The sequence below is a fragment of the Thunnus albacares genome, chromosome 1, assembly GCF_914725855.1.
Source record: "Thunnus albacares chromosome 1, fThuAlb1.1, whole genome shotgun sequence".
In the NCBI taxonomy this organism is placed as follows: domain Eukaryota; kingdom Metazoa; phylum Chordata; class Actinopteri; order Scombriformes; family Scombridae; genus Thunnus; species Thunnus albacares.
The window spans coordinates 25606283-25628126 of record NC_058106.1 but is presented as its reverse complement, the minus strand read 5'-3'; the positions used below and the strand labels follow the sequence as shown (position 1 = coordinate 25628126).

Below are 21844 nucleotides of genomic sequence, written 5' to 3'. Positions count from 1 at the left end.
CTCCAAAATGCCTTGATACTCTTCTGATTTCATTGTGCCCTGCACAGATTCAAGGCACCTAGTGCCTGAGGCAGCAAAGCCACCCCAAAACATCACTGAGCCTCCTCCATGTTTCACGGTGGGCATGGTGTTCTTTTCTTTGAAGGCTTCATTTTTTTCTTCGGTAAACATAGGCTTAGTGTGATTTACCAAAAAACTCTAATTTTGTTTCATCTGTCCAATGCACATTCTCCCAGAAGGACTGTGGCTTGTCAACATGTATTTTGGCAAAGTCCAGTCTGGCTTTTTTGTGTCTCCCTCTTAGAAGTGGGGTCTTGCTGGGTCTTCTATCATGGAGCCCATTTTCATTCAGACAGTGACGGATGGTGCGACTTGAAACTGTTGTATCTCAAACTTGAAGATCAGTTGTGATCTGTATTGAAGTTTTCCTTGGTTCTTTATCAACCATTTGAGCAATCCTTCTGTTCGATCTCAGGCCAATTTTCTTCTTGCGACAACATCCAGAGATGTTGGCTACAGTTCCATGGGCCTTAAACTTCTTAATTATATTGGCAACAGTGGTCACAGAACATCAAGCTCTTCGGAGATGGTCTTGTAACCTTTACGGTGACCATGCTTGGCTATTACCTTTTTTCTAATGTCTTCAGACCACTGTCTAGTTTTCCTTCTGTTTTCCATGTTCAGTGTGATGCACACAGTGACACAAAACAGCAGAGTGAGTAATTTTCTCCTTTTAGACTGGCTGCATGAGTGATTATAAGATTGAAAACACCTTTGATACTAATTAAAACACAATAGTCTACTTAAAGTATTACTACAAATCAATTATTTCTTACAACCTCTAAAGGGTAGAGAGATGAGAACTCCAGCAACACGTCGGTCAACTAATAAAGTTGTTGTCCATACTACAAGTGTTGCTGGAGTTCTCATCTCTCTAGACTTCTTTCCCTTCTCCGCGCACCTTGGAAGTAGGTGAAGTTGTGCCAGAGACCCTTACTCAACCTCTAAAGGGTACCAATAATTTTGTCCAGGCTATTTTAGAATGTACTGGTAGAATAAGAATAAATTCAGTTATTTTCACAACTTTTTTTGATTTGTTCCACTGCAAACCAAACATAGACATGCATTGATAATAAAATATATTTTAATTTCTACACTGTTCGGGGAGAATGGTGCATTGTTTTAATAAAATGCAAGGGTCCCAATAATAATAATTTTGGCCACGTCTATAAAATTTGCATTTGTGGTGTTGGACTGCATCTGATCCAGTGTGTTTAAGATCAGGATTGAGCACATGAATAGATAACAAATATAAAACTTTCCAATATGTGACCAGAGAGACAGAACAAGCAAGCAGCCAGTATTAAGGAGGTCCTCATACGTGTCCACTTGGAGATGCCTTCCACTGCCTGGTGAACCTTTTAAAGGGAAAAAAGCCCTTTTACAACTGTGTCTGTTAGTCTTGTCTTCATTTGTCATGCAAATATTTTACTTTTTCCTATACACTGATATCAGATACTGCCTAATTCTTTGAAATATTTGCTTTTATGTTATTTGGCATTTTCATTATTGCTCAAAAATTTGCAATTAGTTAGCAATAGTTTGGGATAAATCTGAATTTGATCTATTTTGCCATTATGATGAAATGAAAATAAAAATAAAAAACTAGGGGAAAAAGCACCTGCACCCATCTAAGCACCTGTCCCTTTAGAAGTATGTGCACAGGTTGGGAGACATTGCCGCTGAGGGACTCCAAATCTGTAAATAATTTATTATTCAGGCAGAAAATCAAAGATGGATAACAGAAGGGTCAATGCCGCCATAATGACTCGATTAAGTCCCAAGATGAACTACAGGCAAATGAAATATGTAGCGTTATTTCTAGCACTTCAGTAAAAACACTCCTGTTCTGATGAATTACAAATAGACTTACACACACACTAACCCTCGCATTAAAGGCCTATTTCTCAAACTTTTATAGGATAGTCCCACTACTGAGACAAAAATCTTGGCTTGCAAGACATTTAATTTGAGCTGTCTCTTCAATGGTGCAATAGAAATTGACAGCTATGAATTTTCAAACAAAGAGACAAAGTATAAATATTCTAAAGAGAAAACTGAACTTTAGGAATATACTGTACTATAATGTACATGTGTAAGCCCAAACTGCAGTTGTCTGCAGGTGAGTGAATGTGTTTATTAGAGAGTGTGTGTGTCGTGCTGTAAATCATGAGAAAAATATATATGCAAAGTTTTTTGTTTGATGACTTTTGTTTGATTTTTATCTTTGACATGTTTACTTTCCTATTGGACAAAACCGAACTCATGTTAATATATTGCAGAAAAATTGGACCTGCAATGATAGGGATACTGAGCAGTTTTAGCACAGCATATTCATGCTAAACAAACCGTGACCTGACTAATGTAAGCACAGATGGAAGATTCATACACAGCTGGTTTCATGTCCCATCCCAAGGGTAAACATACCATTTGGGGGAAAAGGCTTTACAAACAGATGCTTCGCTGTAAGGTAAAGTTACTAAATCAACTTGAAAACTAAGTTGGTTACAGTTTTCATAAATACAGCAAGGCATCAAAATTAATGAGTGCACATGCATTAACATGGGGACTCACAGGTGAAAAAAATACAATCAACGTAGTTATTCAGCAGTGTAAAGCATATGATAGTGGAATTTTTCTATTGTTACACACCAATATTGCACCCAATGATAAAAATATTCTGTTCCACACTTCTATATTTTATGGAATAAATAAGTTTAAATCCCTTGCATGTTGGTGTTAATCTGATTTTTCACTGAAAAATGCAAATGTATTTATCAATGTGTTATGCCATGAAAGGACTAGTGAAATGTCCAGTGCATACTGGAACAGAGTCAAACCCCTTCATCAGTACAGTAATGAGCAGCTACGGAAATGAGTGAATAATTTACATTGGAGATGGCATCAGTTTTGATTGACCTTGTGCTAGTTATCAGCATAAAAACACTAAAATTGAGAATAATTTGTTCCTTTGGATTTCTTTACTCTAGTGTCCAGCCAAATAATCACAGAGTGACACTGCATGAGAAACAAATCCTTGTCACCTCCTACCAAACTTGAATACAGAATCAAAATGCACAAAAATGAGACTGATTACACCCAGACCCTGTTTTAGCATCTGGATTGAAACACAATCAGTGCATCATAAAAAGTAGCTTTGGTCATCTTGGCACAAACTTTATTGAGAAAAGCAGCAACATCAGATAAATGGAGCATGTCTAACCTTGATAAATATGCAAGGTTAGACTGCAGGATCACAAAAAGTCCTCCAGTTTCTAGGTCACATGGACACCAACGATTGAAAAAGTCCTCCTCTCAGCAAAGGGGGATTTGAATTATATAAAGCGTGGCTAAGAAGTATTTAAAAAAAGTAGGAATATCTCCAAAGGGAAGCAACATAAAATGGTCAGTTCCTTGTTATGCTCATAGCAATTGGGTTAGCTTACTTCAGACACAATGGCCCTGCATTTTGTGATTCAGTGCTTTGAATAATGCGCTAAATAGGATTTCCTTGGACACACTGTGGTTTATTTCAGCTTGCCTGCCTACTCACGTAGATGAGTTAAGCTCACAAGGCTCTGCTGTGTTAAAGCAAGGTAAACACCCTCTACCTTTAGGCTGACGTGCTAACAACACTATGTCATGGGAAACAGCAGTGGACTAAACAGCCTGGTGAAGAGCAGTGAGACTGAAGCTGAGGCAGATTCCAGTATGTGCTGTGGCTTTCTGGCATCACCTGCTGACAAACTGCTCAGATGGTAAAGCAGCCAGGTTTGGTGGACCACCAGTTTTGGTCCAATTCTACAGTAGCTCAAATTGGGAAATTACTCTCATTTACATGGGAACTGAAGATAATGCAGTGTTAAGAGTGTGTTCAAGCAGCAGGTACAGACTGGGTTGATTCAGAAAGTGTTGGGATCCAGTGAATTAACTACCTGTGATTGGAGATGCCTCCTTGTTTACCTCATGGACATATAGTACCTGCAGGTTTTGGTGGTCTGATTTTCTGTGAGGGCACAGGCTATTAATAATGGTACCAGAGATGATTAGATCCTGTCCGTTGGTGATTTTAAAGGGAAATTTTTACTCGCTGCTGCATTACACAGCCAAGTGATTATTAATCAGACTGTCTCTAGGACAGCACACCGAGAGTGCTTGAGTCTGTGTACTGCACAGGACACACTGGCTGCATTGTTACTGTGTGCATGCAGCAGTATGTTAATTACTTTTTTCCTCAAATAGTATACATTTCCATAAGATACAGGAGAAAAATGAATGATAAAATTTATTGTTGTTGACAATACTAAACTCTGGTGGCCCATAAGAGCCACCAGCACATCTCCCTTGGTTGCCTGGTTTATTGTTTGTCATTAAATTTATTTGGGAACATTAAATCAGTACTGTCCCCTACTTCTGATTACAAGTGTAAACGACACAAACCTAAACTCTCAGTGCTGCTTGCAATAAATAAATACATGCGTATGAAATGAAGATTTAAAACAGGCTGGCAAAATTTTGAGATGATTGCAGGTTTTCCAGCTCAGTTTACACTGAATGGTTTGGTTCTTTATAGGAATACTGCATGAACAAAACCTTAACAGCATATTTCCTCCTTACTACAGTATGTCCACCAAAACAACAGTGTGATGCAGTGGGGTTGTGCAGTTGCTCCCCTCATGCACAAGATACAATTGTCAAAGAATAAAAAAAATTAAAGCACAACAGCAGTCTTGTTCTCACTCCTCTCAAAAACTCTTGATTTATAATAATAATAATAGTCAAAGTACTTCCACAGCAACAACCATAGTTATTTTATTTTCAAAATGTTGTCAAGTCAGAAAAATCCACTCCTGAGTAGAAACTAGACAAACCTAAATCTAAACTCTCAGCAGTGTTTGCAATAAATAAATTGAACAACCTCCCTTGGAATTTCCATCATGTTTGTGAAGCGAGAATCACAGTAAACAATGTTGCACAGGGAGATACACACTTCTCAAATTCAGCTCTGGTTGTCCCAGCCCGATTTTTGAAATCTCACACAAAATCGACACGTTCATATTGACTACAGTAGGTGTGAAAGACTGCCATTGACGCTTATTACGCTTGAGCGGGCGAGGAATCTGTCAGGAAATCTTTGCGCCATCACAGAAAGAAATTTTCTAACAGTTCATTTTGTGGGCATAAAATCACACAGCACTCTTGTAGTGTAAGATTATAAAGACCAGTTCTCAGAAGGGTAAGCAGCAACAGCCTAGAAAAGATTGCAGGGAAACCTGGTGGAGAGACTGGAAACTATAAACATCACCATTGCTTTGTAATTTACCATCATATCTCACTGCAGAACAGACAAATCATGCTGTGGTGTGTCATAGGTGTCTACTCCTCTTTATTCATTTTCAGCAGAAATAGGCACACTGACTCAGAATACTGCGAGTTGTTCCTCCTTTCAAGCTACATTTTGCTCAATTGTGTGAGAGTAGAGCATTAAAATCCTAAACAACCACATCCATGAAGGAAATGCTTGATGCATTGTCTGTGATGCTTCAGTTAGTGTGTACATTGCTAATTTAGCGAGGCTTGAAACTGTTGGAGAGAAGAACTAATGTGAAGAGGACAGCCATCTCTAGAAAACTGTATAGACTGGGTTCAGCATAAGAAATTGTAGAGCATGAAGTTAAAGAGGAGGACATAAAAGACTAACTACACAAGATGTAAAAGAGAAAACTACTGTGAGGAATTAAAGCAGGTGGGGAAAAGTGTGGGTGTAATGATAAGTGAAATGACAAGGCAGCCTTTAAATGCTGAGGAGTTAGAAGGTGGCCACATTGATCTGTTGTGTCTATCGACATACATTAATCCTAATTCATTTTCACAGACAGGTCTCTGTTGAGCGAGCAGGGCTGATTACACATCAGTCTCTGTCAGATTTCCATCTCTTTTGACAGACAGAATTACCTCTGGACAGACGGATTCATTGCCCTCTATTACGCCACGGAGGTGAATACTGAGGCAACACAGTTCACACCATCCCGTTATTTGAAACTCATTGTTAATCAAATGAAGATTTAATGTAGACTGGCAAAATGTAGATTCTACAGCATAGGTTTTAATTGGATTTACAATAAACAGTCTGTTTCTTTATTAGAACACATTATAGACAAAGCCTTAACAGCATGTTTCCTCCTTACTATGCCCACCAAAATAACATAATGGTTAATATAAATAGGGCACAACAACAATCTCTGGCTCTTGCTTCTCTCAAAACAAAGTGTTTGAGTTCATGTCACCATTTGAAGCTGTTAAAGTTGAAAGTCTTGATTTATAATAACAATACTCATAGTACACCCACAGCAAAGTTCCTGTACAGAAAAAAAACAAAATGTAGCAATAAATGAGCATAAATTGATTCGGCAGACTTGTAGTGAGTACATTTGGTAGAAGGTAGAGTTGTATTCACATTGTAGCACAATACTGTACATTTTTTGAGTGTCTTTTATAGTTTGTCGTTTCACCTTTTTATGTCTTGTGTAAACCACTTTAGATTTCCTTGGTGTTCCTATCTTTATCACATATACAGTATGATGTGCTCCAAGTTCTCAGGTGGCATGAACTGTAGTCTGTCATCCTCCACCAGCCAAAAGGATTTTATTCAAAAATGCAGTCAAGTACTAACACCACAAAGTGTGCAATTCTTTCCCCTGATCTTTGTCAGCACAATGTACTGTTGAGTTTAGACACCCCAACAGCACTCACACCCTGTGGTTGTTACTGCTGCTAAAACATTAGCTAAGTGTGCCCAATATACTGAATTAGCATGCCAGTGCGATTAACAGGTCTTAACACTTGTTCTTTTTTTTGCCTGCTGATCTGCACAAAAAATTTGGGCTATTAAAGAGAAAAACTGTAGAGAATAGATCTGCCAGAATTTCATTAGAGCTGCAACTAGATCCATTTTATGGCATGGCGCATGGTTTTAAGCAATTTGGCCGTGATACCATTGGTCATAATTGGCAGTTGTGTCTGCAATTGCACTGGGCAGAGTCATTTCTGAATGAGTGATTACTCTGGCAGGAAGAAACTTTCATGTGGGAATAGTGATTTCTCCTCCCATTCAGAAGCTGACGGATACTCAGCTCTGGGTTTCTTTCATGCATTCTTATTCACAGTGTGTTTGCCTAAATCTTCATGAAATCCTTTAGTCCTCTCAGTACAGTGTGGCTACAATAACAAATGCACCCTAAAATATACATAGGTGGTACCTATCATCTCTGGATTACTATGATTGATTGAAGAAATAAAACACTGATCATTTATTTTCCACTTTTTTTTCCTTCCTGAGAAAAATGGTGGTTGCCAGATCGTTTCCTGGCCCTGGCATGCTGCTAAAACAATGTGAAATGGAGTGTGGAGAAGGGCTTGGCCACTGCTAATGACTGCATCCGCATTTCAACAGTGCTCAACAATAAACACCCCATTACAAAGGCTCCAAATATTTAGAAGTTGGTCAAATAAATCAATAATGGAATTCCTTCAGGGCATCCATCACATTTTTTTCTGCTAGCATTTACAGAATGGAGAATTTGACAGTAATGTCCTGTCAGCTATGTTAGTTTAAACTGACAGAGAACAAAGTAATTTCTGTCAGCATTGTCTCTTCAGACATCTGCTTATCATTGGCAAAACAAATTAAGAATATAAATGGTGTTGTGCATCCAAGTTACACATTTCTTCTCAATACCCTCAGAATACCAATACATGGTGCGGTGCATGTTCCAGTGCTATATACAAGACACTTAAATCCATTGAAACAGTGAAAAAATACTGATGAACAGAGTTCAGCGTTGGATTACATAACATCAATGTGTATTTTGTGAATTTTTCCTGCGGCAGAGAGCATCTGTGATCAAAGGAGTATTGTGATCATACTTATCTGTGTTTTTAAGTTATTGGTGTTGTTTGTAAAAAAAAATACCAGTACCACACTACTGTACGATGAAACCACTGAACACAGCCAGTTTGTAATTTTGACAACTGTCTAAATTGTTCAGATTTAAGAGTAAGTTTGAATTTGTTTTTGCTGTCTGTTTTATGATTTTTTCAAACAATTCAGTAAACCATAAAACAATACACTATATGTACGCACACTATTAAAAAATATCTGGGATCACAAATAACTTCATAGAAAGCAAAATACCAAGACAATCAAAGAAAAGCAAAATATGACTTCATCTGTAAAACCAGACTAAATATTTTTTTAATTGCAGTATCATTAATACTGTATGATAAAGCAGTATCATTATTTATAAATATTATAATACTGTATGAGTCAGCCACAAGACTCTTAGACCACCAACAGCCCACCAGCTCTTTCAGCTTTAAATCGTTTAGCAGTGAGCTGGAGAAGTAAGTGGATCAGACAGTATGTGAGCACATTTATTTGCCTAATTCTTTTGTGATCTTGCACTTTTACCTAATTCAGCTATGATTTCAGATGCACATAATACAGTGGAAAGATACATTATCACAAATATTCCAGAAGCAAACCCAGAATGCCTTTTAAGTAAAAATATGATTAAAAGAAGAAAACACCTCTGACTAAATACATAAAGAGAAAAGATGACTGAGAGCCTTATGGCTGAAATACACCAGGCACAGATGCCGCGCCACACATCTGCTGTAGTATGGCTACAGCAGAGCACATCCATTGTAATCAACTGAAGTTGCTAGACTGACCATGGAAGCTGCATGCACCTGTGCAGGCATTGCGCTGCTCTCCTCTATTTTTATGCGGCTGGTACTTTTTTTTTCTCTACGTGCGATTACGCAGCGCTCCAACAGGTAACTACATAGAACTGTGTAAAAAATGAGTACAAACTGTTTAAAAATGATTAAAATAAATATGGACTAGAGGCGATGCAACGCAGCAGTGCAACCTTGTGGTTTTTTTTACATCGCACATTAAAATAAATCAATCAAATCAATGTGTATCCATGATCCTGTAGTTAAAATGACCTAGTTAATTCATTCAGTACCAGTTAATATAGCCAACGCTTCCAAACCCTGCATAACCAACTGCATTTTCACTTGGCAAAACTCAATATGCATGCAGTGATGGGATTTGGTATAGCAGGTAGAAAAGCCTGCTCCACCCTGCCTACGTGCCAAGCCTGATGTCTTTCGGCCGTTACTATCAATGCTTGCAATGATAATCAGTCATATCTATAGATTGTTTCTGATGCTTTGTGCCCAGAGCCACTCCATGTTTTTATCAAACTTGGTGATACAGGTAAATCCCGTCACTGACCCGCAACTTTTGACCTCTTGGTCAATGACAGAATGTGTGTAGAAGGCAGCAACAGTTTCTGATTATGTAATTAGCTGCTGCCTTAGCAAATCATCCTAATTACATCCAGATTTGCAAGTGTAAATGTAACAAATGGCAGATCAAACATTGTGATTTCATGCACATAAATCTGGCCTTCACTGATAAACAGGCAAATAAATATGTACACATGTAGTTCAGCCATAGATTTAAAATAGACTGGCATATGTACATATGAACATATGTACATATGTAATAGTGCATGTGACAAATAAAACTTTAAACTTTGAACAAATATATTATTAGCAGTGACAAGCATCTTGTTACTTATTCTGGCACAATGTAAACAATATATTGCTATTTGTGTTATTATTTTCTTGAACAATTTGTTTTGCAATCATGCCAAAAAGTGGTGTCACTGATTGTTGTTTGCTCACTGGTTGTTTGATAGATCAGCTAAGTACTGCAAAAGCTCATCATAATAGCATTTCCAGATATATTCATGATGTGATTAAAAAAAGATTAAGATTAAAGATCTGATTAAAATTGTCAGAAACCCTGCTCAACAAAATCCTTCAGCTTCTCGTCATGAATGATAATCAACTTAACAGAATTTTCTTTAGCCTGTATAAACCCATGTGTGGAGTCCAAAAACATTCATGCAGATCACCTAATACATCATCATCGAGCAAAAATAAGAGAGCATACTTCTACTTTTCTTACATCTCACACGCCAACAGCTGGTACTCAAGCTTATCCCAGCATGCTCTGGGAAAAAGGTAAGGAAACACTCCAGATATTTTGCTGGGTCACCACAGGGTTAACACACTAACATATGCTGATCACACCTATGAACAAAGTATTCAATGTAGAGGAACCAGTGACAGTGATTGAAACCTACAACCTCCTTGCTGCTAGGCAACAGTCATAACCAATGAACTGCTAATCTAAATGATTTTTGACAGATAAATGAGAAACGAAGCAAGACTATTCCAAATATCTCAGCAGCCTATCTTAAAGTTCAGTTCCAGGCTAGAATCCCCCCTCCCCATCCAATAAACAGCCATGTCAAAAACAAGCAATAAATATCAACTTTGAATAATGTAAAGCACTGGAGTAGCTTGATTAAAACACCACAAGACAGATGATTTGGTGAAAGTAAAAGGAGGAGTGGAAGCCTTACACTTTGTTGCATTGTCCTCCAGACAACCCTCTGGGAGCAGCAGAGAAATGAAGAAGAAAGAGATTTAATTGGACATTGGAGAAATAGAGAAACTAAGAGAGAGAATAGGAGCAAAAGAATGTCTATTAGTTATGAAGCAAAAAGTTAAATGATAAATGGTACTGCTGAAATATTCCATCCACCAGCCTCATCTTGCTATGAGATTTAGCACCTCAAACCATTTTCTTCACAATGAATTTTGCAGTTTGAAATCTGCTGCCATCAAATATGATCAATGCAAAGATCAAGACCTGCATGCAAACAGCAGCACAAAGTTTGGAATTAGTCTGAATAGTAGTAATTGCATTTAATGCAATCAGTGCAGCTTAGAAAAATAAACAAAAGCACGCTTTTTGGTGTAAAGCAAATATATATTTCAACCTAACCTGCTTCATAATTAGACATTAACAGTTGTTATCCTGAGCAACTTACTTTTCTGAAATTTTCTCATCTTTTATATGAAATGGGCCTGAGAGCATTTATTTTTTCCTTTTCCTTTTTATGTGTAAATTGGGGGGCAAATAAAGGTGTTTGGTAAGACTTTTCCAACAAGGCACGTATGTTAAGATATGCTGCATCCAAGGATAGCATTTTTAAGGGTCTGGCTATTATAGCATCTTTCACATGTGTTTATTTCTTACAATTGGTGCTAAAGGCTTGGGGGTACAGAGTAGTTGTAAAAACACACTGCAGCCTCTAATCTGCTTCTCTGCTTCTGCACATATTCCATTTAATCCTGTCAAACAATTTATAAAGCAGAAGATTACCAAGTGTACCTTTTATTTAAAAGGACAATAATTTATTTAATAAATGGATTTGCCAAGTGGACAAGGAATTACACAAATAAGCATTTGTTAAATGGATTGGTCAAAGGACAAATGGATGACACAAAAAATATGGTTTAATAATAACCAATCTATGGCTGTCATTGTTACCATTGTAGCTGTTATTCCACTGAAATATCTTTGAGTTTAATTTATTCAAAACACAAATGTTGCATAACCCATTTCTTAAAGGGAGGATTCCATAAAGGTTTTTCAAGACACTATGATGTGTTATTATTAGGAAGAAGTAGAATAATGCAGATGGACACTGAAAAAAAGAGCAATAGCTACAGCATCGTATCATATTTAAAATGTGATAATTAGGGGGCTTTTGTGAGGACATACAGACATCACAGGAGCATACAGTGCAATACAATTAGCTAGCAGGAGAGTAGATCCCCAGTTGTAGGCTTGTCACATCTTGTCAACTTGAGGGCTTCTGTGTTGTTATATACTGGAGCCTGACATGCAAAGCCTCCTACACAATGTGTTTCAGTGGCATGGGATGGTGCAATAGATCTTTTTATAGCCTCAATTAATGTCTTAGGATTTTCACCATCCTGAAGTTTAGTGGGTGGATGTTGAATCTGCTGTTGCCTCTCAACACTGATACAAGTTCAGGGATAAGGCATAGGTCTGTTTTGTAATTAGGTGCATTTTGTCATGAATAAAATCTCTCTGTTCTAATGGTTTCTGCCCTTTTTCTGCAGTAACACACACTCTTACCTTGGGAATATAGCCTAAATAATATATACAACTTGGTTATGTGAATAAGCATGTGCATTTGTGGCATTTCTGCATCCTCTGGCACTGAGTGTGTATCAAACTGAAATTGCATTTCAGACTTTGGACCTGAGCCCTCGTAAATCGGCTTAAAGCTCAGCATGCCTCCACCAAAAATATGTGAAAAATTCTCGACACACTTCTGTTCAGTCCTGTTCTGTTCAGAAAACCAGTTGAGCTGTTAAAAGTATTCAGCATCACTTGCTGGTAGAATTGACTTTTTCAATAAAATGAATGTGCATTGGATGTTTCAGTCTCCTTTAGGCTTCAAAGTGAAAGCCCCACAATTAAAGATGTATTTAAGGAATGTATTAACTTTCTACTTTTCAGTCATCTCTCTCTAAGAACCTAGTTTTCAATGACTATTTTATATCATACTGTTATTTATGCTTCATATTTCACAATTATTTTGCCATTTGACATTATAAAAATATAAATGCAAACCACAGTGGCTTATATAGTTTGATTCAAGGTTTTTACATACTGTATTTAATCATTTATTCACTTATTTATTTATGTATTTTCCAATCACAGTTTATAGTGTTGCTCTGTCTCCTTATCCTGTCTCTCTACTGTACGTACCAATCTATCCAGGCTTGTCCCAGCAGCTGTGGTCGGTCTTTCCTCAGGGGTGTAGGGTCTGAAACGAGCACTGAACATATCCGATATGCCACGCGTAGACCTGCCTATTCCTGAAGGTTTTGGTTGGCCACACCCTTGAAAAACCTAAAATGAAGAGAGGGAGATAAAATTACCAGAGAGAGAGAGAGGGTGGGGGGGCAAGCAATGACTACAGCACAAGGGAAAAGTGAAAGATGATACAGACTGGTCAATGTCTATGAAAGTGTTGTGCAGTTATCTTGAGGAAATTGCCTGGTTTTGCAATATTAACGCGATGTAACCTCAGAAATGAGAGATTTTTTCCTCACGGAGGTGCTGAATAGTTAAAAAAAACAGCTTATCAGGAGACTAAGGCTGCATGAACACTGCACTGAGCCAGGGCTACATCTATTTCTTTGTGGAACACACATCCATTTTGATTCTCAAAAAGTTGTAGTTTGCCTACACCGCTGACATTTTTCCCTTGAAAAGCCTCTGTCAATTTGCTCACAGCACCATTCCTGGTGTGATTTGAGATAGACAACGACACAGAGCCAGCCTGGAACCAGCACTGTCTATCAGTGCCTGAGTCTCCTTTTACAGGATGTGTCATATTCGTAACAAAAACTGAATTAACCCTTGATATGTTGTTACTCATTTGCAATTGAAAGCCATTGTTACAAAATGACAGTGTTTTCAGACAATTGGGCTTTGACCAGGATTTCTGGGTCAAAATCCTCTTTGTCGCAGACTCAACGCAATTTGTCATAAAAATACAATATAAATCAGCGTTTAGTAAGAAAACTGTTATCATAAAGGAAAATTTTTCAACAAAGTAAGCTCTGGACTAAAATACAAAATGAAATTAGAGCAATATATAACCAACAATATCTTCTCTTACTGTATATTTAATAAGCCTACTGAATATTATTCTAGATTTCACCCTGAGAAGGTTTGCTTTGGGAAAAATAAAATGTCTGTACATATGAAATATAGAGTATGCTGTACAAACACTGAATCTTACAAAGTTTTCAAACTTTCCAGAAATACAGACAAAAATGTTGTTGTTGTACAGCGAAGCGAGACAGAAGTGCAGATCTATTACTATTTGAACCCAACGTTAATCAATTTGTAATTGATCGAGGTTCATTGTGAGAATAGATTGTTTTCAGATGGCTTAGTCTCTACAGGCTATTAGGGCCCAAACATCATACCCCCAAGCAGCTCATTAGCATTCCTCTCTGGCCTGTCTGCTGGCCACTTGCTCAGAATGTGATGGAGCACTCTAATGTGCTTCAAGGCTGTCATGACAAGGGGCTGTCTTTTCTCTAATATTTATCAATTCTTCACCATGATTACAATTCTTATATCCTGTACATCACACAAGCAAAGCGTTTTTAACAGGTCTGTGCAGCAGGAATGAAGATACAACGCAATGTAGCCTGACATATTCCCCAAAGCTTGGTGATTGGGTAAGGACTACATATGGTTAACATGTGAATGTGGGGAAAGATTGTAATCTCAGAGCAATCTTTCAGCCAAGCACAACCTTGCAGGGATGGAGCATCAAGTGCATAGACAATGGGTACAGTTGTAAATTGTGGTGCACTTGATATGGGAAAGAATGTGACATCTAATTCACACTGACCTTTGTAATTCTAGCAGGGAGATAGGCCACATCAAAGGATTGGAATAAAAAGTTGAACTGATATTCACCTTTTGACATGAAAGAGCGCAGAACAATTGTGTGTGTGATAGTATCTTTTATGTGCTGTTTTGGAATTTCAAACTATTCCAAAGACTGATCAGCAATTTCAATTCTAAGGCGGCTACAGAGGAAATGAGTTTTCTCTTCTATGTTAAATTGCAAACGTCCTAAAAATCACCTTTAATACTACTAAATGGTTTTGCCAAATATATCTTGGAGTATATGTTCTTAGACTACACAGAAGTCTTACGGGAGTTGTTGAGGGTTGGTAATGTTTCTACATTATGTTGATAAAAAACTTAATTTGTGTGGTAATATGTTTCTTGTAAAGCTTATTTGATTTTGTAAATTTAATCGTAAAATCGTAAATTTGTGTATTAAGCCTGTCGAGTGTTTCCCCTATCATTGCCTTGGAAAGAAACAAATAAAAACAAATGTAACTTATACTAGCGGGATAGCAGGAGCGCGATTGGCTTGCACATGTTCATATGTGTGTTGCAAAGACTGTATATGGTGTGTTGTAATCGTAAATGCTGTTTAGCCACCTCTCAAATTCAGAAATAGTCTTTATGCAGACTTTTCATCACTTTACAGCTGTTAGCTCAGACTGGCTCCCCACCAAAGTTTCTGTTGTAGCCTCTAGGAACGCTCATTTTGTTTTCCGTGTGAACACTGTATCCTTGTATGAGATGGACAGTTTGTCTTCTTGTCTGTACTTGTGTTATTATTGTGAAATGTCATCAGTCACAGCCCAAGTACTGTTCCAATTCAAAGTCCAGCCAAGTACAGTCCAAATGCCTGGATGTGTACTTGCTCCACCCGTTTTATCGAGGATACATCAAGAGCTGACTTGTGTGGACTTGGGACAGCCAAGTTTCCCAGAATACATTTTGCACAAACTGGCTGTGATGGTGGAAATTTGGAGCCAGGCTAAAACCTGCTGTAATTTTCCGTGTCGGACTGTTGATATGTCACTTTGTTGAGTTTTAATATTTTTTCAGGCAAGAAAATTTAGATTCCCAATATGTGGTCAGTTTATCCAAATATTTGGAAATTTGCTCTGACGTTTTCAGAGATCATGAGGAGCCAGGTGAGACCAGCCAGTCATCTCGGTTGCTAGCAGCCCGACTCCTGAGATGATTGGCCTGTCAGCGTCCTTCGTCATCCCAGGGAGAACATGACCCAATGAACTGATCTCTGTAGCTCTTTTGGTAATTTGCCACTGGCTCTAATGTCTCGGCAGCATTTTGATATATGATACAATTCTTTTGAAAGATAAATGTTGGTCTCACAGATTAAATATGACAATTGCAGCTGCCACATTAGTTTGTCTGAATGTAAAGTGAAGCTTGTTTTTACTGGACAGAACAACAGCTCTGCCTCTGGGGCACCACATATACAGATATCACCACATTTCAATAAATATAAATGTATTAAAATGATCAATCTATATTAAATTTAGTTTTATTTTATTAATCTACATAACGGTTTGGAATTTTATTTTAGCTACATTACAGACTGAATAACATAATTTACTGCATCTCTCTGTCAATGAGGTTATTTGTGAGAAAAACAGTGTTAGTGGAGCTTTGCGTTGAGATTATTTTGTCACAGTACAGTGAGGTAGTTGTGTTGAAGCTCAGCTGCTGCTGTCAGCAAGTTTGCTACTGTTCCAATTGCAGAACGATTGCACTGTGTCCTCTCATCCTGAGAAGTTTGTACTCCCGAGTTGAACTTGCCAAGTCCAAACTAGCAAGTATGCAAGGCCAAACTTGGCATACTTGGTATTGAAAAAGGCCCAGTGTGAGACACAGAGATGGCTGTTACTGTTAACATGGAGCAACAAACTAGATTGGCTTCTGTGGCGTACAGAGCTGAAGTGTGGGCTCACTTTGGCTTCCACAATGAAGAAGGCACCAAGGAGTTCAACAAGAGCCATGCCTTTTGCAAAATGTGACATGCTAAAATCAAATACTTGGGAAACACAATGTATCTGAGAGCACATTTAGCAAGACACCATGCTGATGATGTACAGCTAACAGAACATCTAATGGCTAACGTTACACGAGTGGATCCCTCTCAACTCACTCTGGGACTAAGTTCTCCCACTAAAGTTACCACCAACCTCAAATCATGCAACCAAAATAACTCAGTCATTACTGTATTTCATTTGCAAAGATTTGCGCCCTCTCAGCATTGTAGAGAATGAAGGCTTCCATAATATGCTGAATACAATGGAGCCTCGTTATACGATACCCTCCCAACAACACATCACTGACATTGCTGTGCCCAAAGTTGTACCTGAAGATAAAAATGAGGGTGCTGGACTCTCTCAGCTCAGCTGAGTCGCTTTGACATGCGACGCTTGGACATCGAGGGCCACTGAATCGTACGTAACCATAACAGCGCATTACAAGCTGGACTCGTGTATGTTACAAAGAGGAGCAATGCATGACAGCCACACGGGAGTGAACATCGCAGGGTTACTAAAGGAGGCCGTTACTGAATGAAGATTGTAAGTGAAAGATCCTGTCATTGTAACAGACAATGCATTCAATATGAATGTCTTGGCTGATCTTGCAGACGTGACCCATGTACAATGTTTTGCACACAGCCTGAATCTTGCCTCGCAGAAAGCATTGAAATGCCAACAGTGGTGCCACTACTCAGCAGGATCAGACGTGTTACAACCTTATTCAGACACAGCACCATAGCCAGCTACCAGCTAAAACACAAACAAGACCTGCTCCAGCTACCAAAACACGGGCTGACCACAGAAGTTGTCACAAGGTGGAACAGCTCTTATGACATGTCAGAAAGATTTTTAGAACAACAACCAGCAAAATGCAGCACTCCTTTCGCCAGAGGTCAGAAAGAGTGAAAAGGATATCTTGACACTGAGCGAGGCGGACATCATGTGCCGAGGAAGTGCTCAAGACACTCAAGCCAATGAAGGATGCCACCTCGGTAATGTCAGAGGAGAGCATGCCCATTCCGTCAATCACTGCACCACTTCATGCCAAGCTTGTCATGGGCACAGAAGAAAGCCTTGATGACACACAGATGGTGAAGGACATCAAGGCTGCTATAGCACAAGATCTGGGAAAGAGATATGTCGAGAGGGAGACACTCTGCATGGCATCAGCTCTTGATCTTTCATAGATTTAAGGATCTACCCTTTCTCTCTGAAGCAGAGACCTAATTCAAAATGACTAATGCTGTGGTGGCTGCCATAAGGAAGCAACAGAATGTAAGTAAATAAATTAATATATTAGGCTATTTTTTATTACATACATTAAAGGTTATACGTATATAAATCTGAGTAAATAAATACAAATAAAAGATACTAGATAATTATGTACAACAAAAGAAATGTGCAATAGGATGAAATTGGGCTCAGATTATGTGAGGTGGTAGTTCATGTAAATTTACTGTAAAATTAATACTAGTTTGATTTGTTGCCTTAATGTTTTTCAGCAGCAAGAGGAGGTAAACAGTCTGGTGGAGGAGACTGACCAGTCAGAGGAGGTTGATAATCAGCCACTTAACTATGAGGATAGCCCTGCCCCCGCCCCCCAGCCACCCATGAAGAAACCATGGAGCTCATGTGCATTGGCTGACTTGCTTGGAGCTATGTTTGCCTCTGCCAAAAACAATGCTGCACCAAAATGTGCACATGATGCTGCTGCAGCTGAGATTAAGAGGTTTAGAGAGGAAACTCCTTTGTCACTCCCAGAAAATCCTCTCAGTTGGTGGAAGGAACATGAACATGAGTACCCTCAGCTATCCAGAATAGCAAAGCGTTTCCTGTGCATTCCTGGCACAAGCATCTCTGTGCAGAGAGTTTTCACCACTGCAGGAGACATTGTAACTGCACAGAGAAGTGTCCTGAAAGCTGGGCATGTTGACCAGCTTATCTTCCACTGACGTTCATACAAACTGGAATAACATGTGAAATCCAAGTTAAAAGGGTCTGAGAATGTTCACCATCTGACTGTACTTATTTTTTTGTTTACATTTGTTTAATGTTTTCTTTAGGAATTCTGCAAGCATTTTTATTTGTTGTTGATATAGGGCAGATGTAATAGTAATTCCTTTGTTCAGATTGGACAAAAATAGTGTTATGATGTTGGATATTACAAGGACTATGCATTTTCTTTTATTACCTACTTGAGAAATTAATAACTGGAATACATATTACAACAGAACGTGAACCATATACTGTCTGTATATATGTAACACTGTTTGCTTTTTTTATTTTTTTATTTGTTTACCTAAAGAGTCCTACAAGTAATATTATTTTTTACAGATATAGGCAAAAGTTAATTCCTTTGATCAGATGGCACAAAAAGTAGTGCTATGGATGTTATAGGGACTGTTGTAAATACAAATGTAGATCTCACTGTTCTTATTTCATAAAGAATTAAACTTTTTTTACTCAGATTTTATGCAATGGTTGTGTGTTCTTTATACTATGACAGTTTTCCTAAAATTAGATTAAAAAATCACAATATATGGCCATGCTTATAGTATTGCAATATATCAGAATATAATGAATCGTTTTACTTGATGGCTAAAACCTGTTGGCTTTGATAGTAAAGCCTTGTGTTGTTGTTGCAACATACAGATGGTGGCTGAGATCACTGTTTAAAAAAATCATGCCAAGTCTAAAAAACACCAGGAGAAAAAGAAATGTCTGGCCCCAATGCAAAGGTAAACAGCACAATGCTTACAGAGAATGTCGGAAAAGGACCAGCTAGACACAGCAGTGAAAATAACAGAGGTAAAGCTAGCAGGATTTTTAGCAGAGCACAACATCTTAATTAGGGCCTCAGACTCTGGTGGATGTTATAAAGGACATCTTTAAAGATTTAAAAATGGCACAGAACATGAGTCTTGGCTGCACAAAGGCAACTGCCATAGCCAGTCATGTTATAGGCGACTGTTACTTTGAGAGGGAGTGTCGCAGAAAGGCTTTATGACTAAATGATGAAGTCATTCACCAACGCAGGCATGCCACTTGAAAATGTATTGAGACACCTGTGTTAGTGAGGCATGCAAACAGCTTCCTTGCCAGACATTTATGGATATTTAAAAAACAGCGCAGCTCCTCGAATTTCAAGAATGTCGAACCCCACAAAATACTGAAGCCCCCCAAGACATGATTGCTGTCATTGAACGAAGTTGTCAAATGTGTGTCCAGTGGGATGACCTCAAACTTTTTTTCACTGACCAGTAGCTTGAGGCCAGATTGAACGCTGCAGAGAATATTTTTCATGCATTCAACAACCAGTCTCTCCGGGTGTATTACCACTTTCTGGAGTGGGCTCTGCCAAAGTTTACAGACCTTAATCAATATTTTCAGAGCGAAAAGGTGGTGTTTACTTCACTGAGGAGTGAGATCTCTTGCTGACCTTCATGAATAGGGACTATGTTCTACACATTGCAATGAATCAGATCAATATCACTGATGACTTTAAGCTTACACCACTCAACATAATGTACCTGAGTGAAAAGGTGATGCAGCAGGTCCAGTAATCAAAGATCACACCCGTCACCCTGATGGATTTTCATGTGTGCTGTCAAAATTTTCTTTGGGCTGCCTACGGAGAAACCAGGAAACGCTTCCACTTTGATAATGCCCTCTTGACCCACATTCATGTGCCTCTCTCTTGTTACTCTGACCGATGCCAGGGCACGAGCAGAGCATCCCTCTCTGCTTCCACTCATGCAGCAAGTGTCATGGTTAATTGACATGACAGACACAGACCATCTCCAAGCCATCGGTGACCAGTGGAGGTGGCTGCCTCTCATGACCTTAGGCGAAGACACAAAGACAATGGATGTGGATGAATTCTGGCACCATCTCTCTACTTTTCAGGACTTTGAGGGGAAAAAGGTGTTCAGTGAACTGGGAAAGTTTGACCCCCAATGCACTTGTGTTTCTACATTAAAATGTGTCATGTGAAGATGTTTTGATCAAAGCAAAACCATGAAACCGGCTCATCATAGACACGCTTAATGGGCTCATGCACACATCAGAGTGTGTGAAGAACGTGGGTGGATGTACTACATTTAAGCCATCAAGCACTATGCTGCGCTCCTTGACAGCATCAAATCAGTACTGTAAAAGGACTACCCCATCAACATCTGGCACACTGGCAGAGGATGTAGCAGCCACAGACAGCGACTCAGAGGTGGAGCTTGAACTTTCTCATTAAGCTAAGCCTAGTCATGTATTTAATTGGCCTAGCTGATGGACTGTTTTCTTGCAGATTTTCTTTAACAGGCTTCTAGTCGTGTTGTCTAGTAATTTAATTTTATAATATGTAAGTATATATATTTTTAAATCTAAACAATAGCCTCCTCTCTGCTTCCATTCATGCAGAAAGTGATAGAAAGATAGACCTGTGATAGACACAGCCTCTGAAGACCAGCGGAGGTGGAGGTTATGCTACCTCTCATCATGACAATGAAGACACAAAAACAATGGATGTGTATTTTCTGGCACCATCCCTTTAGGGGAGGAATTGGTGTAGTGAACCTTAAATGTTTACCCTTGATGTATGCTAGGCCTAGGCCCTACTCCTTTTTCTGCATTCAACTGTGCAATGTAGGCTCATCAGACTGATGGAGTTATGGACACATAGAGTAATCTATTTGAAGATTTCACAATGGTAGGTTATGTGAAACTTGAGCTGATGAGGTAAGCATGTTATTTATTTAATTTCCATGTAGATGCTGAACGGGCTACAACAGTTCATGTTCAATGTGGCTAGATTTGTAGGTGGTGTCAAAAAGTTGTTCATTTCAATAAATACGTGTTTTCTGAATATACGCATTTAAGCCTATTTGTTCTCTTGGTTATGACTTACGTACGATAATTTTAAAGCCTTTGGTACGACACTTTAACACCTGGCAATGCCGGGCAGACTGGAGCTGCTTTCATGAGACAGATGAAGAGTTCAGTGGATATATATGACATTTACTGACATGTGCGGCATCAAACAATAATCTGTTAGACAAAATACAACAAAGTACGTAGCTAGCGTAAGCTCTTCAGTGGAGCTACAGTTTTTTAAATTGACATTAATGTTGTTTTAACCGTCCAGTTTATCTGGTGTTGCTGCTTTACTTTACAGTAATGTTAATGTATCTTGATTTGATCTTGTTTGGATAACTTGACTGCTGATGCATTCCCACCATGTGTTGTTTGTCCACAATTACTGTAATTAACACCGTGCAAGTTAAAGTTCTTCTTCATGCTCACTCAGACTTTTAAAAAGAAGGGTTTTTACATTTTCAGAGTGAGTGAAGGAATCAGC

The 21844-nt window shown here is 38.6% G+C and overlaps 1 protein-coding gene across 1 annotated transcript in view; it reads right to left on the bottom strand.

Annotated features, from left to right (window-relative positions):
* The window catches only part of LOC122982566 (glypican-6-like), a 167996-nt gene that overhangs the window by 17567 nt on the left and 128585 nt on the right, over positions 1-21844 (bottom strand). The window contains exon 6 of the mRNA XM_044351953.1: positions 12794-12937. Within this exon, the coding sequence (XP_044207888.1) occupies positions 12794-12937 (144 nt within the window). The remainder of the gene's footprint in view (positions 1-12793; positions 12938-21844) is intronic.